The sequence below is a fragment of the Ovis aries genome, chromosome 23 (assembly GCF_016772045.2).
Source record: "Ovis aries strain OAR_USU_Benz2616 breed Rambouillet chromosome 23, ARS-UI_Ramb_v3.0, whole genome shotgun sequence".
NCBI lineage: Eukaryota > Metazoa > Chordata > Mammalia > Artiodactyla > Bovidae > Ovis > Ovis aries.
In genome coordinates this window covers 57,181,254-57,206,668 of record NC_056076.1, presented here as the reverse complement: position 1 = coordinate 57,206,668, position 25,415 = coordinate 57,181,254, and the positions used below count along the sequence as shown (strand labels likewise).

The 25,415-nt window shown below is 45.6% G+C and overlaps 1 protein-coding gene, 1 long non-coding RNA gene and 1 other non-coding gene across 5 annotated transcripts in view; 2 read left to right on the top strand and 1 right to left on the bottom strand.

The window, feature by feature from the left end:
- Positions 1-10,246, bottom strand: part of LOC105604550 (uncharacterized) — a 20,644-nt gene extending 10,398 nt beyond the window's left edge. The window contains exons 1-3 of one of the 2 annotated variants that reach the window (XR_006057781.2): positions 9,699-10,246; positions 4,997-8,176; positions 613-690 (exon numbers count right to left, since the gene is read on the bottom strand). This is a non-coding gene — a long non-coding RNA (uncharacterized LOC105604550). Of the gene's footprint in view, positions 1-612; positions 691-4,996; positions 8,177-9,269; positions 9,569-9,698 lie in introns of those variants that run through there. The other variant, XR_009598173.1, reaches the window with a different exon arrangement.
- LOC114110513 (U6 spliceosomal RNA) lies at positions 8,149-8,251 on the top strand. The gene has a single exon (XR_003586765.1). It is a non-coding gene; the product is annotated as a U6 spliceosomal RNA (small nuclear RNA).
- On the top strand, positions 9,719-25,415 carry NARS1 (asparaginyl-tRNA synthetase 1). Of its 2 annotated transcripts, none has more exons than XM_027960715.3 (15): positions 9,719-9,839; positions 10,936-11,015; positions 12,617-12,682; positions 12,783-12,875; positions 12,959-13,048; positions 13,949-14,027; positions 15,035-15,105; positions 16,557-16,643; positions 18,138-18,359; positions 18,467-18,666; positions 19,058-19,193; positions 20,853-20,966; positions 22,956-23,087; positions 23,374-23,505; positions 24,267-25,415. In XM_027960715.3, exons 1-15 carry the CDS (start codon positions 9,797-9,799, stop codon positions 24,396-24,398), a joined length of 1,677 nt encoding a protein of 558 aa, XP_027816516.1. In that variant the 5' UTR covers positions 9,719-9,796; the 3' UTR covers positions 24,399-25,415. The 2 variants fall into 2 exon arrangements, with proteins under 2 accessions (XP_027816516.1, XP_011959173.2); XM_012103783.5 differs by having other exon boundaries at positions 10,933-11,015.

The window sequence follows — 25,415 nt, the reverse complement described above, 5'->3', positions numbered from 1 at the left end:
AGCAATCACATTTCTCAAATTTATCCTGCAGCTAAATTTTTCCCACAGGGGAAATGACACGTACAATTACTGTACTGCAGCACTGTTTGTAAAAAACACTGGCAGTGAACTAGAAATCCATCACAGGGGACTGGTTAAATGAAGCAAAGTACGTGCTGACGGTAGAACACCATGAAACTACAGCCGAGACTGCCAGACAAAAAGATCGCCACGATTCACTGTTTTGTGAGAAGAGCAGGTACAGAACTGTGTGGTGGCTGCCTTTTATACACAAAACAACAGAGGAGAAGGAACTGAAATGGATCTGCAGATTCACACACTCCCAATCAAAATTTCATAGGTTTCTTTATGGTAAGAACTGACAAACTGATTCTAAAATTCAAGTGGAAATGCCAAGGACCTAAGATAGCCAAAACGAGAAAGAAAAATAAAGTCAGAGAAGCTAGTATCACTTGATTTCAAGAATTATTATAAAGCTATATTCATGCGAAGATGGGCACGGTAAAGGACATAAATGGCAAGGACCTAATAGAAGCAGAAGAGACAAGAATACACAGAACCACACTAAACAAGTCTCAATGCCCCAGATAACCGCAAGCTGTGCTCACCCACCGAGGGCCAGACATCCTGCAGTGTGAGGTGGGCCTCAGGCAGCATCACAACGAACAAAGCCGGAGTGTGTGGAAAATCCTAAAAGATGATGCTGTTAAAGTGCTGCACTCATAGTCAAAGTCTTAGTTCTTAGTCGTGTCTGACTCCTTGTGACCCCATGGACCGTAGCCCACCAGGCTTCTCTGTCCACGAGGTTCTCCAGGCCAGAATACTGCAGTGGGTTGCATTTCCTTCTACAGGGGATCTTCCCAACAGAGGGATCAGAACCAGGTTTCCTGCACTGCAGGTGGATTCTTTACCATCTGAGCCACCAGGGAAGCCCCAGCAAATCTGTAAACCTCAGCAGTGACCACAGGACTTTGCTGACAAAGGTCTGTCTAGTTAAAGCTATGGCTTTTCCAGTAGTCATGTATGGATGTGAGAGCTGGACTATAAAGAAGGCTCAGCACCAAAGAATTGATGCTTTCAAATTGAGATGCTGAAGAAGACTCTTGAGAGTCTCTTGAACAGCATAGAGATCAAGCCAGTCCATCCTAAAGGAAATCAACCCTGAGTATTCATTGGAAGGACTAATGCTGAAGCTCCAATACTTCGGCCACCTGACTCGAAGAGCCAACTCATTGGAAAAGACCCTGATGCTGGGAAAGATTGAGGGCAGGAGGAGATGGGGGTGACAGAGAACTAGATGGTTGGGTGGCATCATCAACTCTATGAACAAAGTTTGAGCAAGCTCCAGGAGATGGTGAAGGGCAGGGAAGCCTAGTGTGCTGCAGTCCATGGGGTTGCAAAGAATCAGACATGACTGAGTTAAGTGAACAACAACTCCAAAAAATTAAATAACAATGACAACAAAAGAAATTATATTTAAACCAAAAAAGGATAGTTTGAGTTGGTATTTTTTCCTACTTAAGTCACATATCCTCTCAAAAGATTTCCCTAGCCCACATGTTCCTCCCTAGACCACAGCCCTCCAAGGTTTACTGTGCCCACTTGGGTGCCTGGGAATCCCAAGCCAGGCGGTTTCCTGTTCATGGTTACTGACTGAGAGCAGTGTTCTATCAGGCCATTTACACACACCTGTTTTCTCTGACCTCAGAAGAGTCTAACATCCTAAGAAAAAGGAAGTGAAAGTGAAGTTGCTCACTTGCATCTGACTCTCTGCAACCCCATGGACCGTAGCCCACCAAGCTGCTCCATCCATAGAATTTTCCAGGCGAGAGTACTGGGGTGGGTTGCCCTTTCCTTCAACAGGGGATCTTCCCAACCCAGGGATCTAACACAGGTCTCCTGCATTGCAGGCAGACGCTTTACCATCTGAGCCCCCAAGGAAGCCCCCAAGGTCATGTCGAATAAATGGCAGCATCAATAAAAGTTGAGAGGATGTCCCGTATTCAAAGACCAGTACAGATTCACCATCCAATCAATTATCGGCTAAGATAAGCTAATTAGTAGGATGCATAGGAAGAAATAACTCTCCAAGTTCTTAAATTATCAGAAATTTGGCTTTGGGAATTCCCTGGCAGTCCAGTGGTTAGGACTCTTCGCTCTCTCTGCTGAAGGTCTGGGTTCGATCCCTGGTTGGGGAATTAACTTTCTATAAGCTGAATAGTGGGTCATAAAAAAGAGAAAGAAGAGAAAGAAAAAAAAATGGTCTCAAAACTTTTTCAGGAGCCATATGGCTTGTGGGATCTTAACTCCCCAACCAGAGATCAAACTTACGTCCCTCGAAATCGAAGTAAGGAGTTCTAATCACTGGACTGCCAAGGAATTCCCCAGCCTCAAAAGTTGAATCAAATTATAATGAAAGTGTTTACAATAAATATAAGAGGAAGGGAAATTCTAACAGAAATCTAAACTTCCCAACCAAGTATGGTGGTGAAAAGGCCAGGGTGCTCTTGCCAAATTCAGGATCTGTGTCACTCACTCCAGAATAACCTATGATCTCAATGTTCTGCATTCTCAAGGCGTTGTCACAAGCCCTGGAATGCTTCCGTTTCTTCCCACCCACTGGGGATTAATGATACTAGATCTGGACTGTAAAGCCAAGGAGGGAGGGCCCCACTAGCAGTTGGATCAGGAATCAATTCTTCCAAGTGATAAGAATCAAACTTTAGGCTAGAGGTCAATTTGCCAAATGGGACTCTTCTTGCAGGTTCATTACAAAACCGGTATGGAGCCAAGTTGCTTACGGAGTAAGCTAGTCTATGGAAATCCTATAGGAGGCTTCTAGCAATCATTCACTTTCAAATTCTCACCTACCCTCCACTTATCTTGCGAAACTAACATAAAGTATAGGCTTCTTGAAGAGTTTAATAGAGGTAACACTAAAGACTATTTCTAAAAATAGAGCTATGGTTCAAGTTTTTTAAAACTTGCATCAGGATTTCATCATTGTAAACATCTTGAGTAAATATTGGGGGCTTCCTCCAAGGTTCAGCAGGTAAAGAATCAGCCTGCAACACAGGAGACTCGGGTTCAATTCCTGAATCGGGAAGATCCCCTGGAGGAGGGCATGGCAACTCCCTCCAGCACTCTTGCCAGGAAAATCCCATGGACAGAGGAGCCTGATGGGCTACAGTCCATGGGGGCGCAAAGAGCTGGACATGACTGAATGACTGAGGTAAATATGGACCCAGAAGAGCTCTTTTCAATTTACTGGGTTTGTCCAAGACTGGGATATTTAAGATTTTCTGACTTGGGGTGAAAATACCTTCAGCTGGATCTGCTCCAACAGCAAACAATCCTCATCAACCAAGAAATTACCAGCTGGGCCTCTGGGACTCCCAGAGACCCGCCCCCCCCCCCCCACCCCCAAGAGCCTCAGCTCCTGCTAAACTGGCACCATGACTGCTCTTCAAAATTACCTGAGGTCCACCTCACTGCTTTCAGAGACATGATTCACTGCCTTGAAAGCTTCTCTGGCTCTTCTTCCATCTGATTCTGTCTTCACCTTTCTTCAAGGCTACCCCAAATCCCATGTTATACACAGGACAACTCAAAGAAACGGGGGTTGAGGGGTCACAGCACTAATCCTCACTTGGCAGAAAATCCAAATATAACTTTATAATCAACCATATGCAAATTCAACCACCCCCAGAGTGTAGTACTGTAGTATGCTATTGCTATTATTGGCTAGTCCATAAGTCATGTCTGACTCTTTCGCAATCCCATGAACTGCAGCCCATCAGGCTCCCCTGTCTATGGGATTTCCCAGGCAAGAATACATGAGTGGGTTGTCATTTCCTTCTCCACGGGATCTTTCTGACACAGGGATCGAACCTGCTCTCCTACATTGGCAGGCGGGTTCTTTACCACTGAGCCACCAGGGAAGCCAGCATTTTTTGGGGAGGACGACTCTTACTGGTTCAAACTCATGTTGTTCAAGAGTCAAGCGTTGTACTTCTTACACTGAACTATAAGGTAAGGAAAGGTGGACGACTCAATTGGTTCAAACTCGTGTTGTTCAAGAGTCAACTGTTGTACTTCTTACATTGAACTATAAGGTAAAGAAAGGTGTTGAAGCTGAAAAGTTGGAGTTTTGAGACTCAGAAAGCTCCTATTTAATGGCCTGAAGCAAGAGAGAGGGCATTTGGGGCAGTGGAAAGGACCTGCAAAGCCTGAGATACTTGGAATACTGGCCAGAATTCACTGGGGGTGAAGGAGGGTGGGACAGGGGATTGGGAGGGCCCACCAGCAGCCCTCAGCAGTTTGAAGGCTTGAAGGTTTGGTTTTGCAGGATCGTGAAACAAAAGAACAATGATTAACTATCAATACCATTTATGTTCTAATTCAGAAGGCTCTCCAGATGCCGAGCACATATTAGGCATTTCTGTGTAATTTGACCTCATATTAACCTCACAAAGGGAACCTTTCCAGGGGGTTGTAAGCATTTTACAGACGAAAACCCTGAGGCTCGGAGAGGTTAAAGAATGGAACCAGGGTCACCGAAGCACGGAGCAAGAGCCCCGCTTCTTGGGCTATCTGGCTTTAGAGCCCCATTATTCACCCTCCTTGAAGGACAGCAGGATTTCGAAATAATTTCATTCACTTTTAGGGAGACATGGTAAGATAAAGGTAGCAGCTGACAACCATGAAGGAGTTCTGGGAATCACGGAAATAAACTAACGAACAAATTGAAGTGCTTAAATTTAACTTTACAAGGAAAAGGAAAGTTGTTTTCAGTTCCTTAAATCAATAGCTTCACCGTAATCATAACCCTACTTTTTTGTCTGCAATTTCAAACCAGTTTTAAATATTAAGCTTTTTTTTTTTTTTGGACTGCTTGACCGATTCGTTAACTAGCAAACAATTAACCTCCCCTCCCCGCTTCCCCCGACCCCGTTTCCGGCCCAGGGACGGGGAAACGTGCCCGAGAGATGCTCACAGGGATTTTCGCCTCTTCCCTCTCCGAAACTGTTTCGAGGAGCAAATAAACCGAGCGCAAGAGGCAGGGCTAATGAGCCCTGTGAGTAAGTTCGGAAACAGCGCGCCGAGAGCGTCGCCCCGAGGACACCATGAGGCCCCGCCTTCCCGCCGCACCTGGGCGGTGCGCGCGCACCCGGGAAAGCGCGCCCAGGGGTGGGAACGCGGATGTGCCCGGAGACAGCATGGCGGCTCCGGCGTCAGGATCCCGGAGCGCAAGCCGGCGGCCGGCTACGGTGGCCCGCGGGGGCCCTGTTAGTGTTAGAACGCTGACCCCCCGCTTTGGCTCCTAGTGGAGCGAAGGGGATTTCCACCCAGGGATCAGAAGAACCCTGAGCGGGAGCGGGGACGGAACAGCCAGGACCACCAGAAGAGGGCACCCCCAGCTGGCCAGAGTCGGAGGACGAGAGAAGAGCAAGGCCATTCATTGAATTCCTTCATTCCCTCGTGAGCACCGACAAACTTCGGTTAGGACTCTTTTCCGCGATGCTGTAGGGAAGTTCTGTTTCCGGAGAGATAGGCTGGGCGAAACCAGTCTGTCCAACAGCTAGTTATCAAGCACTTACTGAGTGTAAGGCTCTGTGCTAAGTGCCCCCAGAACGTATGAGCCCCTTGTCACTCTTCATTGAGTGTGTTCCCTGGTTAGAGAAGATGCTATGTACTGTGGAGATGGACAGGGCATATCCTAAGTCCACAGATGCTGGCCCTGTAGGCAGGGAGGGTACATCCTGTCTGGACGGTGACTCGCTCTATAGTTGATGGGCATGTTGCTTCCTCTTTTGGGGGTTAAAGGGCTTCCCTGGTGGCTCAGATGGTAAAGTGTCTGCCTGCAGTACTGGAGACCTGGGTTTGATCCCTGGGTCGGGAAGATCCTCTGGAGATGAAAATGGCAACCCACTCCAGTATTCTTGCCTAGAAAATTCCATGGACAGAGGAGCCTGGTAGGCTACAGTCCATGCGGTCACAACGAGTCGGACATGACTGAGCGACTTCACTCACCCTAGGGGTTAAATGCAATTCATCAGCCACCAGTGGGACACAGGGTCACCTCAAAGGTTAGTGTCCCATCAAGTCCGCAAATGATGCTTTTGAACTGTGGTGTTGGAGAAGACTCTTGAAAGTCCCTTGGACTGCAAGATCAAACCAGTCCATCGCAAAGAAAACCAGTCCTGAATATTCATTGGAAGGACTGATGGTAAAGCTGAACCTCCAATACTTTGGCCACCTGATGTGACGAACTGACTCATTTGAAGAGATCCTGATGCTGGGAAAGATTGAAGATGGGAGGAGAAGGGGCTGACAGAGGATGAGATGGTTGGATGGCATCACTGACTCGATGGACATGAGTTTGAGTAAGCTCCAGGAGTTGGTGATGGACAGGGAAGCCTGGCATGCTGCAGTCCATGGGGTCCCAGAGTTGTACACGACTGAGTGACTGAAGTCTTCAAAGTCAGTTTCCATTGTTGTCAGCTGGGTCCTCTGTAGTGGTAATCAGCCAGCCAGTTCAGCCCTGATGAAAGCCCATGTAGTTGAACCCATTCATAGCCTCCAGCCTGTTACTGTAGCTACTTTGTGTATGGTTTCTTTGAACAAGCACTGGGGGACTTGGAGGGTGGGGAAGGGAAAGCCAACATCCACAGTTTACAAAGACTCCTCTCCACCAAATGCCTTCTAAGGGGTGTTTATATGGAACAAGATATCTTCACATTACGAGCCCATTCAGAAAAATTCATCCACATACCTCCCCACCGGACCACCATACGTAACCTCTAATCTTGTTCCTTCTAAGCCCGATTAACTGGTCAACCCTTTAGCCAGTGTCCATCAGTCCCTCATGCTACCTAAGTAGTCCCCTATGCACCTAAGTAGTAAGCCAGTCATCCACTAAGAGTTCTAGCATCTGAGACAACTCCCATTTGAAACTTTTTAAAAACTATATCTTTATTTTTGATTTTATCTATTTATTGGCTGCACTGCACAGCATGTGGCATGTCCCTGACCAGGGATCAAATCTGTGCCCCGTGTGTTGGAAGCACAGAGTCTTAACCACTGGACGGCCAGGGACATCCCACCTCTGTCTTTTCAGAGCCGCACCTGAACAAGGCTGTAATACTGGCTTGTGCCAGCCTATTAGGCACGTGTCAGAGACTGGATGTGCGGAAATCCCAAGTCTGTGGGTGTGGCTTGGGGAAGAGACAACAGTGCCATCAAAGCAGGTGCTCTGGGAATCTTCAGGCCCAGTCTTATAGACACACTGTCTTTCCTCTTTACGGTGGAATATCTCTGTGTGCACCAATTTTATGGATCAGATGACGCTCACTCATGAAGGACAGTTCAGATGACAGTCTGTGGCCTTCAGGTGAAGGTGCAGCCAGCCTGCCATGAGGGAGCTGGAGCAGGAAGTACCCGAGCTCACCCCATCCCTGCCAGTGCTCCCCACTGGCTACATCTGCCCAAAAGACAAGAGAGCCCATTGATGTGTCTACATGAGCCAGCCTCTGGGGTCTCCGTGCAGGATGAAGAGGACAAATTCACTGGTTGGGCTGTGATGGCAGCCTCTAAGATGGCCCCCACTTAACTCTGCCCCCCTGGAATTCACCCCCTGTGTAGTCTTCTCCCATATTGTAGTAGGGCTGGTCTGTGCGACCAGTTAAAATACCGCAGAAATGATGAAATGTCACTCATTGGTTGGGTTATGCAAAGGCACTACAGTCTGGGTTTTAGTTGCTGTGGCATGTAGCTTCCTAAGATGGTCCTGGGATCCCTGCCACCTCCTGGGATTCATGCCCTGGTGTATAACTCCTTTCCTGGAGTGTAGGCTGGACCAAGTGACTCAAATCTAAGGAACAGGATATGCAAAAGGGATGGGAAACCAAGGACCGTGGCTTCCATCTGGCCTGCACATCCACTTGCCTTCTTGCTCAATTGCTATGATGAAGAACACTGCCCACCAGAAAAGCCTTCGTGGCAAGGAGCTGAGGGAGACCTCCGGCCAAGAGCCTGCGAAGAACTAAGGCCCTGAGTCCAACAGCCTGAGGAACTGAGTCCTCCTGACAGCAACAGGGGCGTGTGGGAAGAGCATCACCCAGGCGAGACTTCAGGATCTCAGACTCCGCTCACTTCGGCAGTGCGTCTCCTAAAACTGGAATTGTAGCAGAGATTAGCATGGCCCCCGTATGAAGATGGCACACACATCTGTGAAGTGTACTGTATTTTTGTGTTATCTCACAACAACTTTCATCACAAACTGCTAAAAAACAATCTTAAATGAGCTCCAGATGACACCTCGATGGCAGCCTTTTTAGAGACCCAGCGTCTGAAGCCTCAGCTAAGCCTTGCCCAGATTCCCGGTCCACAGGCAGTGTGAGAAAATGACTGTCGCTTGCAGTTTGGGGGTAATTTATTCTACAATATAGAATATAGGCAACCAATACAGTCTCACTGCCTCTATCCCTCCCTCCACTTACTTCTGGGGAAAGTCAGCTGTCCTGTCATTGAGGAGCCCACCTGACATGAAACCACAGCCACCTGCCAAGAGCCAGATCCTCACCTACCCAAGCCACCAGGTGACTGCAGCCCCTGGTTTAGAAGAGACCCTGGGTCTGAATACCACCCACCCCCCATCCACTCCCCAGTGCTTCAGCCTCAGAAGCTACCTGAGATAATACATTTATCTTTCAGCTGTAGGCAACTAATGCATGGGCAAAAGCATTCAACAAAGAGGGAAAGGGGAAAGTCCATGAAACTGGGTGAAATATTCTTAAAGTCATCTGGTTTATAATTTTGATAGACTCTGAGCCTACCTATGGATTTATTTGCATAACCAAAGTATGTTTTCCTTTGACTCAGAGACAAACTCTGGTATACCAGTAAGTTGAGAATGATGACCCTAGCCACCCTTTATTTACTACCTGTGACTGCTGGGCCCTGAACTTATTCATCCATCATAAACAGGGAGATTGAAGTTTAGGTTAGCACATTCAGCTCTAGTCACATAGCAACAGGCAGAACCAGAATTCCAGATCTGAAGGTCCAGTTCTTCTTCATGTAGGGCAGAATCCAACACAACGTTGTAAAGGAATTACCCTCCAATTTAAGATAATTAAATACACACTATAATCCAAGTGACACTGAACTACATTCCTAAATTCATTGAAGCTAGAAAGTTAAAGGGTCTTCATGTTCAAGGTAGGCAATGAATGGGAGACAGGACTACCTCTAGCTCTGCCCCTCACCTCTACCTCCGCCCCAGCTCGCGGCTGATGACGACATGGGTCGTCATTAATTTGATGACATAAATTCCACTCCAGGATCTGAGGATCTGGGATGAACCCCTGGGTCTGGTTTCCAGGAGAGCCTGACCGCGCCCACAGCAGGGGTGGGGGTGGGGCGGAACTAGGAGACTCATCAGGGAAGTTGGGGAGATGGAGGCCGGAGGGACTGGGACTACAGCGCTGCCCGAGGTGTCTCGGGGCCAAGGAAACCCCGGGCGAGACTGCGGCCCCTCGAGTCCCCAGCGCAGCCGGAAGAGAAGGGGTAGCCTGGAGGCGGCGCCGGAACCGGAAGTTGCCTCTGCCTGAACCGAAGATGGCGGCTGCAGCGCCGCGCGCCCTAGCTCCGTAACCTCCCGTAACCAATGGAGCCGCGACGCCAGGGTGACTTACGGCGACGGCTTCTGCGCGACGTTCGATGATGCAACCTCCGAGTTGAGGAGCTGCCGGCGCACTCCGCGGGGAGACCAGGTGGCTGCGTGTTGGCGGCGATGTCCTTGGAGGTGGTGAGGGCGGCCGCAGGGATGGTGCTCGGTGAGTGAGGCCGGGGGTCCGGGGGTGTGTGAGTGGCGCCCCTGCCGCGGGCCGCCCCCGCGTTCCGGCCGAGTATAGCTGTCAGCGCTGCGCGCGCGGATGGAGGCAGGCGGGGAGGGCGGGCCGGGCCGGGCTTCTTCGGGGCGCCGCAGGCTCCCCGCGCGGCCCCGCTGAAGGAAAGCCCGTGATTCCGCCGAGAGGGGCCCGGGCAGATCTCAGGACCGCCCCCGAGTGTGTGCGTCTTCCGAGTGACCCTCAGGAGACGACTCGAGAATGCCTCTCTCGCTCACCCTCGTTTACGTGGGGAGGGCTTGGGAGGCCATCTGGTGCAGTAGGCAAAGGAGAGGTAGGATCCGAAGTGATGTCTCTGCCCGCTCACAGTTGCGAGGCCTTTGTGCGATTCGTTTACTTTCGGAGCTTTTGGTTTCCTTTAAAGGCCAGAGGAAACTGATGTTTATTTTGATTTTCTGTGGTCTGGCACCAGGATATCCGATTTATATATTTCATCCTCAGTACTTCAAGATATGGGTATCGTTTCCCTCATTTTACCGGCTCAGAAACAGGCCCAGAAGGGTTAAGTGAACTCTCCCAGGGTCCCTGGCTGTTAAAGTGCAACATCCCAATTGGACAGTCTGGCCAATTACAAAGCCCTTGCTGTGTTGTTGGGATTCAAGTAGATATTAATGGAAGCAGTATGACAAAGGAAAATGATCAAAGTTCATTTTGAAAAGCCAAATTTGACCAGTCTCTTCTTACGGAATGGATGTCCTTGGAGAGGGGAGTGGGAACATAAACTGATACAATTTCTTTTGAACTTTGATACTTTTTTTAATTAAAGAAAATCTAAGTATCTTTTGGCTGCGGGCTTGGCATGTGGGATCTCAGGGATCCCGGAATGGAACCCGCACCCCCTGCACTGGCAGCGTGCAGTCCTAACCACTGGACCAGCAGGGAAGTCCCTGGAATTTGATAATTTTCACTGATCAGATACATGTTCTGTTTACAGAGATAAAGAATGGATAACGTAGCTGCAGTATGAGGTGACTGATAATTATTGACCAAACGAGTAACTTACTCTCTTTTTGTAAAACAGCAGAACTGTATGTCTCCGACCGAGAGGGGAATGATGCTACTGGTGATGGAACCAAGGAGAAACCCTTTAAAACAGGCCTTAAGGTAGTGCCTCTTCCTCATTAGGAAATGACTTTGTATTTATTAATGACTTCTGCCAGTTATTATATGACTTGTCAGGAGTTTTATCTCAAGTACTAGATTTGAAGAGAACTTTCTGAAAAGGGCAAGTGAGGGGTGTATACAGGTATGTAGCTTTAAGGGTATTAGATGCTGTATGCCTAAAGTTATTTGAACTTCCTTTTTCGGAGGGGTGGGGGGACGTACGCCTTGAGGCTTGTGGGATCTTTAGTTCTCAGGCCCTTGGCAGTGAAAGCACCAAGTCCCTAACCACTGGATTATCAGGGAATTCCCTTTGAACATTTTTAATAGGTGTCTTCTTTTCTTCCTTACCATCAGCATTGCATCTTGGAATTTTTCTCTCCATTGAGTCAAATGATCAGTTTTTTAATTCTTATAGAAATAAAAATTATCTTCCCGTATTCATACTGAGTTTATTCCAAACATTTCTTCCAAACTGACTCCTCAGAGTTCTCTTGGTGAGTTTACCACTTGAATCCAGGTGTGACCTTGAACCGAATCAGTACAGACTGTCAGGTGGTAAATCAATCCTTAGTGATTTACAAACATCTTACAAAGTCTGATTGTTAAAAGGAGAAGCTGAACTCTCTTGGATGTTTCCAAAAGATCCAGGTTCCCTCCTCCTCGCTAGCAGTAATTGAGTTGAGACTGGTGTTCAATCAAGAAGAAAAGTATTTTTCAGGTTTGGAAACTAGATCTTTAGAAAAGGTTGGTTTTCATAAGCTTCAGATGTTACACTAGAGACAACAACTCATTACGTTTCTTGATTGATGATAATTTAGGAGCAGATTTGAAGGAATGTTTGAAGCAATTAATAAAATACTTATTTTTTACATACTTCCAACCGTCAGTTTTTTTTTTTTCCTCTTTATTTTGTTTATTTTTTTTTAGCTTTTTATTTTTTAAATTTTAATATCTTTAATTCTTACATGCGTTCCCAAACATGAACCCACCTCCCTCCCCGTAACATCTCTCTGGGTCAACCATCAGTTTTTTAAGAAAAGAATATAAACTATAAGATATCAAATGATACAGTGATATCAGATATGTTCCAGTATATTTGCAAAGGTTGAAAAGGGGTACGTATTCTACACATAGGGATTTCTCCAGTTAAATAAAACCTAGCCTTCTGCATCCCCGACCATCATGTTGTTGAGAGTTTCTGAGATGACTCACCTGGATCCTTCGTGAGGATTAACCATCTGGAGCTGCTCTGCAGCTGGCCTCTGCTGTCAGCTGTTCCTTCAGTTGTCAGCATACTTCCTGCAGGTCCCTGTGGCCTCTTAAAATCCGTTGCTTCTTGTTCACTAGTATGGGGAACTATATACTGTGTAAAATGACATTGCTAGAATCATTCAGGAAAGGATGTCTACTTTAAGGACAGTCTTAGTACGTTCAGCCGTGCCTTCTATCGGCATTGACCTTTGGCTGGTGGGGTCTTCATGTTTTCTTCTGGACTCTTGATAATGTTCTAGGTGATGGAAGTTACCTCGTGAGTCAGGTGTTATCTTAATTTTAAACACTGCATGATGGTAAAGGAATGTCCTTTTTCTCCCTTCCCCAAGGCTTTGATGACAGTTGGAAAAGAACCTTTTCCTACCATTTACGTAGATTCACAAAAAGAAAATGAGGTAAGGTAAACCCAAAGCTTTATAGAATTTGATTTTGTGAAGAAGTTTTCTTTAGAATACAGAGGTCTGGAAAACACTACCCGTCTGTTTACTTCTCCAGAGGTGGGATGTTATTTCTAAGTCCCAGATGAAGAACATTAGGAAGCTGTGGCACAGAGAGCAGATGAAGAGTGAGTCCCGGGAGAAGAAAGAGGTGAGCAGTGAGTGCTCTGTGAACGCTTTCCAGTTCAGGACACCAGATGCCATGGTAACAGATTGCCCATTTACTAAAACTAGGCCGAAGACAATTTGCGAAGAGAGAAGAACCTGGAAGAAGCAAAGAAGATTACCATTGAAAACGACCCAAGTCTTCCAGAGCCGAAATGTGTGAGTGTGATGCAGGTTGTTTCACCTGGCGGGCCCACAGGCCAGGCTGTCACTTTCTGTGTCTGAGGAGCGTGCTGCCTGCTCTGGTCTTTGCACTCCTCGTCTTTTCTTCCAGAAGGGGGAGCGCGGGTCACGCTGGGGAGCTGTGAGTCTGGTCCCTTCGGGGCTCACTTTCCTGAGCGATCGCCGTGGTGAGCACATTCTGTCCCCACTGAAAGCTGGCAGCCCTGGCATCTGGGCCTGGTGGGCTGTGGATCTCAGTCACGTGATGTTTCCCTCCCTGGGGGCAGTTCCCTCACCGCAAAAGGAAGAGGTTGAAATCCATGATTCTCATGACCTCTTAAGAGAAAAAGGTGTTTGTGATTTTTTTTAAAAAATTGGATTATATCTGTGTTCTTTCTAGAAGAGAATAGTTATTGCTGCTGAATTGTCGTGTTTTTCTTGCTTCCTTAGTGAGGGAGCTGTGTGCTTGGCTACACCGGCAGACCCTTCCTCCCCTCCCCTCTCCCCTCCATCCCCGGATGAAAAACCAGCCTTGGTAGCTTCCACCTCCCAGGGTGGCAGGAGGGTCTGGGAGGTCAGGGAAGGGGCTCTGCATGGACTAGGGTTGTTGCTGCCATGAATTTTATTGATCTGTTGACTTTATATAGCAATATCTGAAGTTCTGGGTGTTTCTCACAGCCAGTTTTGCACTAAGAGAAAGAAGACTTGGATTTTTGTTTTTAACCCCTCTGGTATGGTGAGATTTTCTGGCTCTGACCTGCGGTAGAGTGGCTATCTGCAGTTTTACTTCAGTTGTGGTTTTTTAACACCTTACTGCTACCCATCCGATATTCGTGACAGAGTTGGTATGTGATGAATGACATGCTGGGTCAAACGTTATTTACTTTAACTTGGCAGGTGAAGATTCGGGAACTAGAAGGATATAGAGGCCAAAGGGTAAAGGTGTTTGGCTGGGTCCACAGGCTGCGTAGACAAGGTAACTGGCAAAGTTGTACTTTTCTCTCTCTCTTTAATTTTCAATATCCCTAGTACAATATTGTCAAGTAATTAGCTTCCAATTAAAATAAATAAATTTATATTTTTAAAAAAGGCACACAAAATAGTTTAAGATTCATTCTTTTCAATATAAATATTTAGACAAGAAATGAAATGGTGTGTACTATAAAAAAATTGTTTTTCAATATCCCTAGTCTTAAATGAAGAACATAAGAAAAAGCATTTACTTGAGGGTATTTTTGTTTGGGAATGCTAGCTCTTTTAAGGAAACAATGATTTAAATCCTAAGGTCATTCTTCAGTACAGCTATTGAAAGTTTAAAAATTTAAATGTTGCTTAACTGTGTTGGATACAATCAGTTGTATCCTTTCATCCTGGATACAGTGATCAGGAGGTATCCAGGAAATGTTTGCTGAACTGCACTGAATTATGTAATGGAAAGCAGGGGGTGTGCTACCGAAAGTGCAGAGCCAGACTTCACTGGTGTCTGCTGCTGAGCTTAGGATTAGCATATTTGTACTTGGTCCTGATGTTTTGCTTTCTCTTTTTATTATTATTATGTTTTTGCAGCTCGTTAATTGTAAGTGGTTATCAAATCCTTCATAAAAGAAAAAACGGGGCATAAAAAGCCACAAGCGATTCTGTGTGGCAGTGTGTATCACCCTCCAGGAACACACTGTGCTGGGCGCTGCAGGGGACCCGGGGGTGAAGGAGACGCAGTCCCTCAACTCACATGTTTACGGCCTTGCTTTCCCGTGATGCTGTGGGTCAGGAGGCTTGCGTAGGGTTTGAAAAATACAGAAAAGAATGTGAAATACTTTCCAGATTCTGAGTAGTGACACTACTTCAAAGGAACAGGGCCCCGTAGGAGGTTTGAATTTTCCATGTTTAAACTTGGCAGTTCCTTCATATATGATTAAATTATGAGAAAGTGCTTTCAGGTGCCTCAAGAACAATCCGGCTAAACGTCCTCTTTCTCATTTTTAGGAAAGAATTTAATGTTTCTGGTGTTGCGGGACGGTACGGGTTTTCTCCAGTGTGTCTTGTCAGATGATTTGGTAAACATTTTTTCATATTTACGATGGCTGAATATTAGATTTTTTTCAATAGGTTCCTTTATTGTTAGTTTAGGGAATTTGGGCATCTGGAACTGTTATTGTGGGGAATTTCAAACATCTCAAAAATGGAATAGTGGGACGAAACCTCCCAGTCTTCTCTCTCAGCCCAGTAATGTCTCAGTTGGGCTGCTGTGACTGAGTGCCGTAAACTGGGGGGCGTGGTGACAACAGAAGGTTATTTCTCACGGTTCTCGTGGTTGGAAGTCCAGATCAAGGTGCTGGCGTGGTCAGGTTCTGGTGAGGGCCCTCTTCCAGGTTGCAGACTGCCCACTTCCTGTTGTATCCACATCCTCAACTTGCAGAGAAGGGAAAGCATTAATCCCACTCCTGAGGGCCCCACCCTCGTGCCCTGATGTAATCCTAACTCCTCGCAAAGGCCCCACCTCCTAACAGCATCACCTGGCAGGAAAGGGTTTCAACATAGGGATTTGGGAGGGATACACATTAAATCTTTAATTTAAATCTTTTCACTAATATATTACCAATTCTGGTGTACTCTTCCCCCCCACCCTTTTATCTCCCAGACATTAAATTTCATGTAAACATACTTGCATATGCTTCCCCAGGAAGAAATATTTTTAATATAATCACACTACCATTATCACACCCCCTCCCCCCAAAAAATATCCAGTTAGATTCATAATGTCCTATTACAGTTGGTTACTTTGAATGAGGGTCAGAAGAGCTGCATGTGGCCTTTAGTTGACAATGTCTCTGAACTCTCTCTCAATCCATGGCAGCTCTCCCCTTTCATTCTCTCTTCTCCACTGCACTCCCCCGTCCAGTTTTTGGGAAAAATTGGGTCATTTGTCCTGTAGGACTTGTCACATTCTGGATTTGGTCGATTGCATCATAAGGTGTAAATGTTCCTCTATCCTTTGTGTTTCTTACGAGCTGGAGGTTAGGTCTGATCATATTCAGGTCTTCTTGATATAACTACTTCATGGACACAGCTGTCTTCTTTAAATTACATCACATCACGAATCACATAATTTTAGTCCTTATGATTAGTGGATTCAGGTGCTGATGGCCTGATCCCTCCCTCATAAAGTTCTTCACTTTTTTAAAGAGACGTGGACTAGTGTATGTGTGCACACACACATATGCACGTACATGTAGGATGTGTGCACATGTATGCACGTACATGTAGGGTGTGTGCACACACGTATACACGTACATGTAGGGTGTGTGCACGCGTATACACGTACATGTAGGGTGTGTGCACGCGTATGTGTGTGTCTGTATATAGATAAACGTTTGGTTGAATGGCCGTCTTATTTTACTAGTTTTGGACTAGATAACCTGTTTATAAATAACCCCTTTGCCTTCTGTATGGCAGAATATTCTACTGTGAATGTGAGCAGCTGAATTTGAACTTGATCTTTCCGTAGTGTCAGTGTTACAATGGCGTTGTCTTGTCCACTGAGAGCAGTGTCGCAGTGTATGGAATGCTGAATCTTACCCCGAAGGGCAAGCAGGTGAGTGTGTGGAGTTTCTGAGAGGAAAGTGGTAATCTTGTTGCTTTCCAATGTCTTTTTTTTTTTTTTTGGAATTTAGCATTATAAATATAAAGATGTGATGCACTTGCTAACTTTAGAGTGCCTTTTCCTTTTCCAGTGAAATATGTGTGCTATACAGCTTGTATGATGTGACAATCTCAGTGATTTTCAGCCTAAAGAATGACTGAATAATCTTCAAGGGCGAGAATAACTTGCTGTTTATATGTGAATAATTTTTCAGCTAGGTGAAAATAAAAATTTCATCTACAGGAAGTGTTTCAGGAAAGAATAGTAATCTAAATTTGAAACTTTTAAAATAGAATTTGAAAGACTCTTAAAAAAAACAAATATAACTCTGACAGAGAGTTGTTTGTTCCCCAGCCAACACACATGTCACCTAGTACCAGCTAAGAGCTGCTGCTGCTGCTAAGTCGCTTCAGTCGTGTCCGACTCTGTGTGACCCCATAGATGGTAGCCCACCAGGCTCCCCCGTCCCTGGGATTCTCTAGGCAAGAACACTGGAGTGGGTTGCCATTTCCTTCTCCAATGCATGAAAGTGAGAAGCGAAAGTGAAGTCGCTCAGTCGTGTCTGACTCTTAGCGACCCCATGGACTGCAGCCTACCAGGTTCCTCTGTCCATGGGATTTTCCAGGCAGGAGTACTGGAGTGGGGTGCCATTGCCTTCTCCGAGTTAAGAGCTACTTGTTGGTAATTATTGTTCAAGTAACAACTGTGGTTGGATTTGTCCTTGGGAAAGAAAACAAAGATGACATATTAAGCAGCAGAGGGAGCCCATGGGGTCCTCCCTCGAGACTAGAAACACTGATAAAAGAGACTCCCAGAGTCCATGTAAAGAACCTGTGTTAGGAGTGAGTATCTGGCTCAGGTTCACTGGATTTTCCTTGTAAGTAATGCGATTGCACAGCGGAGTGGCTGTCTTGGTGTTTCTTGCTGCCAGTGTTGGGCACCAAGATGGCTATATATTCCACACTGTGTGGCTTCTACATACAAGGCTTTCGATGGGAGTATTAGGGAGGATTGGAATTTTTACTATCTATATGTTCCAGGGAGAAGCATCTCTTAGTAAAACCTTGGTATTTAAGGAATTTTTCAATGTGGATGTTATGTTACTTTTGAATTATTGGGCAAAGGCTGGAAAGATATACTAAAATGTTGACAGTAGTTAGTGGTTACTCCAGGTCATGGGATTAGTTTATTTTCTAGTTTGTGCTTTTCTGTTTTGTAAAAAAAAGTGTGTGTGTGTAAGTGATTTATTCTGAAAGAAATATTAAATCTGTCAATATGAAATTTAATTATTGGGTCTTTGGGTTTAGAAGGGTAGGCTGGTAGAGATAGGTTCTTAGAAATACGAGCTTACTGAAGATGTTGCCACGAGTGAGATTCCCCCACCCTGTACACTTTCTGTCTCCTTCTCCCTCCCTCTCTTCCTCCCTGCCCCATTTAAAACTGTAGGCTCCGGGGGGCCACGAGCTGAGCTGCGACTTCTGGGAGCTGATCGGGCTGGCCCCCGCAGGAGGCGCTGACAACTTGATCAATGAGGAGTCCGACGTGGACGTCCAGCTCAACAACAGGCACATGATGATCCGGGGCGAGAACATGTCCAAAATCCTGAAGGCGCGCTCCGTGGTCACCAGGTGCTTCAGAGACCACTTCTTCGACAGGGGGTACCACGAAGTAAGTGTGCGCGGGTCGTCCCCTGCAGACGACACCCTTTCGCGTGTTTGACCTTGAGCCCCGGTGCTCACAAAAGGCCTCTGTTTACCCCTTTCCTGTTGGCATAGATCACTCCTCCAACGTTAGTGCAGACACAGGTGGAAGGCGGTGCCACACTCTTCAAGCTTGACTATTTCGGGGAAGAGGCGTATCTGACACAGTCCTCTCAGCTCTACCTGGAGACCTGCATTCCAGCTCTGGGGGATGTCTTTTGCATCGCACAGTCATACAGGGCAGAACAGTCCAGAACACGAAGGCACCTGGCTGAGTATGTGGTTGTCTTTTTGCTTTCGTTTAAAATTTTGTTTTCTGAGAAAACCTGTTCAGAGAAGCAATCTTGGTGGAGGTAAAGTATTAAGAGGTTTTATAAAGGGTACTTGAATGAGTTAATGGAAACTGTCCAAGAAGTTCTACCTCTTAGCTCACAAAGATCTGTTGATTTGCTCTCTCTTGATCCTTTATGTGTTGTGGAATAAACAAGAAGTCACTAAGAAGGGGAAAAGGAAGTTGGGTGGGCTAAAACTAGTTTGCAGAGTTGGGAGTTGGTTAGCACGGTGGGAGTTTTATTTTTCTGGACAGTTTCCCAGCGTTAAGATCCTTGCCTGAGAGAAAACTTAGTGGAAAGAAGGGCAGCTCTGAGTTAGTGTCGTGTTCCTCAGATACACTCACGTGGAAGCCGAGTGTCCTTTCCTGACCTTCGAGGAACTCCTGAACCGCCTGGAGGACTTGGTGTGTGACGTGGTCGATAGAGTCCTGAAATCACCCGCAGGAAGCATAGTGCGCGACCTCAACCCGGTAGGTCTGCTGCTGTTTGGAGACATGAAATGAGGGCTCTGTTTCAGCAAGGTCCACATTCTTGATTTTTATAGATTTAGTAGCTTGGTGAGCTTTGAAATAAATGACTGGTTTTTTGAATTATAATTGATATATAACATATTACTTTTAGGTCACACCATAGTGCCGTGATATATATATGTATGTATTAGAAAATGGGGCTTCCTGGTGGTCCAGTGGTTGAGGGCCCACCTGCCAGTGCCGGGGACACAGGTTCGATCCCCGGCCTGGGAGGGTTCCATATGCCTCAGGGCTACTGGGCCTGCGCACCACAGCTACTGAAGCCCATGTGTGCTAGGCCTGTGCCCCCCAACGAGAGAGGCCACCACAGTGAGAAGCCTGCACACCGCAACGCAGACCCAGTGCGGCCACAAATGAATAAGATTTTAAAAAATAGAAGATGACCCGCACGCCACACCTAGTTACAGCTTTTTTCTTGTGATGCAACCTTTCAAGAGCCTTTCCTATCAATTTTCAAATTTATAATACAGTGTTATTGATTATAGTCACCATGTCATACATTACATCCTATTGGGACTTAACCTCTTTTATACCTGGAAGTTTGTACTGTTTGATTCCCTTCACCCATTTCAAGACTGATATTTTAAAGACTAAAATTGGATACTAGTCATCGCCAATAATTTCATAGTGTTTTAACTTACATAGAAAGTTGGTATGTGTTTTCCATTTTTAGGGATGTCCAGTTTTGGGGGGGTTTTTGACTGCACTGCGTGGCTTGTGGGATCTTAGTTCCAGCTGGATGCTTGGCAGTGGAAATGCAGAGTCCTAACCACTGTACTGCCAGAGAATTCCCCGAGTTTCTTTTAAGTCTGAAAGAATTTTTTTTAATGTTTAAAAATAGCTTTTATTTCTTAAAAGTTAACATGGCATAATAGGAAACCAAAAAAACTCAGGATGCAGAAAACAAAGTCATTCATCGTCACCAGCAATTTACGTTTGACAAGCCCTTCTAGCTCTTACGTGTGTGTTTTCACAACCAAGCATCCATTTTTCTATGATTAAGATCATACTGTTACGTGTCATACTGTTTCACACGTCGTGAATACTTACCATTTCAAAGTCCCAAAGCTGTGAGTATTTTGATAAACAAGAATGCACTGCACCAGCTCGATCTGGAAGGAAAAAGAACGTAATCCAGCCTTTCTCGGCAACGAGAATTTCAGAAACGACAAAAATGGCAATGGGCCTCTAGATAAAGATTCGGCAGAGTTAGGATTAAAATTCCCTTAATGTTCAATTAAAAATGAGACCTAAATCAACAGAGTACACAAAGTATAACGCTTCTAAGAGGATTCATTATCTGATCCAAACTATTAAAAGTATTAGCAAGGAGGTATGTTTCCATTGAATTAATGACTAAATAGTGTGTTGCTGTAGTACCAAGAAATGCACACACATCAGTGGTTACGCTCAAAATATAAACATGAACACATCTTCATACACCCCTCCCTCTATGCTTCTGCTCCCCTGCTGCCAGCATCAATGAACAAGTCCTGACGTTCATGAAGTAATATCTGTTAGTAACGGTAAGTAGCATCTCTTGAAGTGTTCGTGTGAATGGTTTCCTTATATACACCGTGTTTTTCCTTTCTACTGTAGAATTTTAAGCCCCCTAAGCGGCCTTTCAAACGGATGAACTATTCAGATGCTATTGTGTGGCTGAAAGAACACAACGTAAAGAAAGAAGACGGAACTTTCTATGAATTTGGAGAGGTATGGATTCCTCTGTAGTCACTATGTCAAAGGGAGCTTTATACTTAAGTGGATTGCTCTTCCGGTCACCAGCAATGTCGGAGGCATCTGCTTGTTGTTAAATACATGACAACCACAGACCCCCCTTCTGGGGCTTGTCTGAGGACCCACGGCTCAGTGGGCATAGAGTGGTCCTTGGGGCAGTGCCTTTTCTGTGGTCGTCAGTGCATATTGGCCAGTCTGTAGCCTTCACAGCCCATCCTTTGTCTCATTCCTCTTCCACGAGTCCTTGTTCTTACTAGCTCTAGCTGTAATTCTCTCGTCTGGCAGGACACTTCAGAGCGTTGTGAACTTTGAAGTCACGTGCAGAGTGTTGGCATGTGTGTGTGCTCGTTTGGGTTTTCTGGAGAAAGTAACTGACTCTTTCAAAAAGGATAAAAAGAGAAAGTATTAGTCACTCAGTCATGTCTGACTCTGTGCTTCCCCATGGACTGTAGCCCACCAGGCTCCTCTGTCCATGGGATCGCCCAGGCAAGAATACTTCCTCCAAAACAGTGAGTTAAAACTCCTTTTTATGGAGGAGGTCCAAAGAAGAAAATAGCCACTGGTTAAAGTGTAAAACCAGGAGAGAAGGCATTGATGGGGAAGATGGCCCAGCACCCCAGATACAGTGAGTGTGTCTGTCTTGCCTGGGAGCACCCTCCCAGCGCTGGTTGTGGGATTAGGTTATTAACACTATTCCAAACCCGCTTCCTTGTGCATTTAACCACTCCTTACATAGTATTTGCAAATCTGTTTTACAAATGAAACGTGTGATTTTTGTTTCATTTTTAGAAAGAAATTAGGACAGGGTACTAGGCTTATATAAATTAATTGTTTCATGAATTCGGTTGACCTTGTGTAAAACCAGATTCTGTGCTGAAAACCCAAGCGCTGTCACCACCTAGTACAGCAAGCTGGTGGGATCGAGTGGAAAGAACACGAGCCCCACCTCTGTCCTCGCTGCTGAGTAACAGAGGCCAGCGACCCCGCTGTCTGATTCCCCGTCTCTGCCTTGGAGACAACGTCCGCTTGTAAAGTCAGAGGACTGAAAATAAAATAAAATAAAATAAAGTCAGAGGACTTAGTGAGCTCAGTGCCCGGCAGGCAGTCCTCCGAGCCTGTCAGCATTTTCTCTCGTCATCTCACACACAGGAAGGGGCTAGGGTAGAGCAGAGCTCTCTAGGTCCTGGGACAAGCAGTGAGATCCTTTTCCTGCAGTTATGTTGCACTCTCGACTCTAGTGTGTGAAGAGCTCTCCCGCTCACCTCTCGTTTCCTCTCTGGACTGTAGAGGGCGCAGGGCTCCAGGGCGAGAGCTTGCAAACCACTGTGCCCGGCGATGGGGAGCTCCCGCAGTTCTTAACCTTAAATCAGTCTTGCCCCATTCTTTCCAATCAGTTTTTACCAATGATGAGTTTTTTCAGTTTGAGCTTGAATTTATGTGTGGTCTACTGAAGGATGCGTGAGCAGAAAGCAGATTAACTTGATTCATCATCTTACCTCTCTTGGCTAACTGCTGCAGGTGTGGTTACATTATAAATTCGACACTGGTTATTTGTCTTACAGTCGTGTCTTAGGACTGTTGAAGGCATGCAGATTTATTGTAACAGGAAAGGAGCGGAGATAACGGGAGTTTAGATTGGTGTTATTAATAACTTAGTGTGTGTGTAGATCAATGACGTTGTGAAGCATTTGCTGATTATCTTACACCTTATGGGACCGGGTGGACTGCGTTTGCTTCAGATCCAGATAAAACTGGCCACTGAAAAGGGACAGTGGAGTAGTCTATCACCCGCGTGTGCGTGTGCGTGTGCGTGTGTGCGTGTGCGTGCTGGACTCTGTTGGGTGCATGTGTGTTCTGGGCTCTGTTGGGTGAGTAAGATGGCAGACTGCCGCTGGATCAGAGAGCTGCTTCTGCCAGGGCGCCTTTCGAGGTCTGGATGTTCATGAAGCCCCTGTCTAACCTCAGGACATCCCGGAAGCTCCAGAGAGACTGATGACGGACACCATCAACGAGCCCATCTTGCTGTGTCGCTTTCCCGTGGAGATCAAGTCTTTCTACATGCAGCGCTGTCCCGAGGACCCCCGCCTCACCGAATCTGTCAGTCTAGGATTCAGACAGTGATTTTGCTTTTGAAGGGTGGGGGGGCGGGGGCGTTGGAATAAGACACAGCTCATAGCAAATATTCTACTATGAATCTTCAGCGTTTCAGGAAGTGTTTTCTGCCCTCTGATGGTGTTTAACCTGTCTTGTTGAATTATGACATTTGAGTCATATTTGTGTTTGGCACGATCATCAGATGCTTTTAGTGATTTCCATTCAAACTCTAGAGCAGTGCTGTGACTGAAAGCCTGGTCGTAACTGTTTTATTTACTCATTCTGAAAGGTCGACGTGTTGATGCCCAATGTTGGTGAGATCGTGGGCGGCTCCATGCGTATCTGGGATAATGAAGAGATCCTGGCAGGTTACAAAAGAGAAGGGATTGACCCCACTCCCTATTACTGGTACACGGATCAGGTAAAGACTTTTACTAAATAAACCCTTTAACATTTTTTCAATATAATAGTTCTGTTTAAATTGAAATCGTCAAAAGGGAAGAATTCAGGGAAGAACCTTAGCATGTGAAGGAGCTGTATTCGGTCTCGTGGTTTTAATAATGTGGCATGTGTATATTGCGGGTTTTGTCTTTGGCCACTAATATGTTAACTTAATTTGAAAACTTAATTTGAATATGTTAACTGCTGGCCTCGCTCGTTGCTACTGAGGTTTTAAAAATGTGTCATCAGATCTTACTAATATCTAGTTGTTCCTTTTTTTCTGATAAACAGACATTAGCTTAATTTGAAGTGTGAAATCTTTTCTTTCTAGGGTGTTAAATGCCTGGTTTATTTTTCATATCCAAGTATTTTTTCCCATGTGGTCCATGAGGGAGTGTAGCTTAAGGGTTGAATTCCTTGGTTATTTTTGGCTGCGCTGGCCATTGTTGCGGGGCACAGGCTTCTCACTGCAGGGGAGCACGGGCTTTAGGGTGTGCATGCCTCAGTAGCTGTGGTGCCCAGGCTTAGCTGCTTCTGAGCACGTGGGATCTTCCCGGACCAGGGATTGAACCCGTGTCCCCAGCATTGGCAGGCAAATTCTCAGCCACTGGATCCCCCGGGAAGTCCAAGGGTTGATCCCTTAACCAGAAGAAGCGGAACTCATTTTACAGCAGAAAACTTTCACTATTTTAGACAAAATTGTAAACTAAGCCTTTATTCCTCTGTCTCTCTCTCTAACAGAGAAAATATGGCACGTGTCCACACGGCGGCTATGGCCTGGGCTTGGAACGATTCTTAACCTGGATTCTGGACAGATACCACATCCGCGACGTGTGCTTGTACCCTCGGTTTGTGCAGCGCTGCAAGCCATGACCGGTCCCCCCGACCCCCAGAGCTTCAAGGAAAGAACACGGTTCATGGAAGGAACAGACTGCCTCTTAAAAAAGGAGCCAGAATCTTCCCCCCGCTTTTCTTCCCCCCGCTTTTTTTTGTTAATTCCACTGGGGTACGTCCATTTCTGTTTTCTCTTTTTTATTCCTGCTACCACAGAAAGCAGTTCAAAACATTTTTAATATCAAGTAACATTGATGTTATCATTTTAATGAAAAAATACCCATTGAAAAGTTTGGGAGAAACTGTGTCATGTAGCTGTGCAGTTGGGAGTATGTCTCAGCGCTTTATCCCCCTTTAGGTTACAATCTTTATGTCGCATGTACCACATATATCATTAAATAATTTTAAATTATGATCTGAGACATTCCAGTGATTTAATCTCTCTGTTCTTTTAAGTGTAACTGGAATTGTTTTTATTTATATCACTTTATCGTATTAATGAGTTCAACACCTTGGGGAAAAATTGACAATATGCTGTAAAAATCTACTAGTATTAGAACAGAGCATAAATCAGCAGATAAAGGAATGATATGACTACAGTCTTTTGCATCCATTGTGAATCTTTCCTAAATCTCATAGCTGCTTATAACTCTAAAGCATACAAATTGGTGTGGAGGAATTTGTAAAAATGGAATTGCCTTAAACAGTTCGAAGTGACAGCAAGTTTTTTGGCACATCAGTGAACAGCTTGCTTTCTCGCATTAGTTTAAACTAAAGAGGCAGGGTGCTCTCTCTCTCCTGGTAGTTCCACAGTAATTCAGAACAGAGAAGTTCCCAAAGCGTTTGCAGCTGGCATCTTAAGGACAGCCCTCCGTGGTTGTTGGCGTCACCTCACATACTCTGTCTTTAGATCTAATCTCTCCTACCTTATTAACTCTCAGGCTTACTGAATGGCTCCCTTTCAGGTTTGGTTAATTTCTCCCCTCAAATGCATGTCAGTGTATTCTCAATAAGCTCTATTCCCAGCAGTCAATAAATGGACACACGTAAAAACTC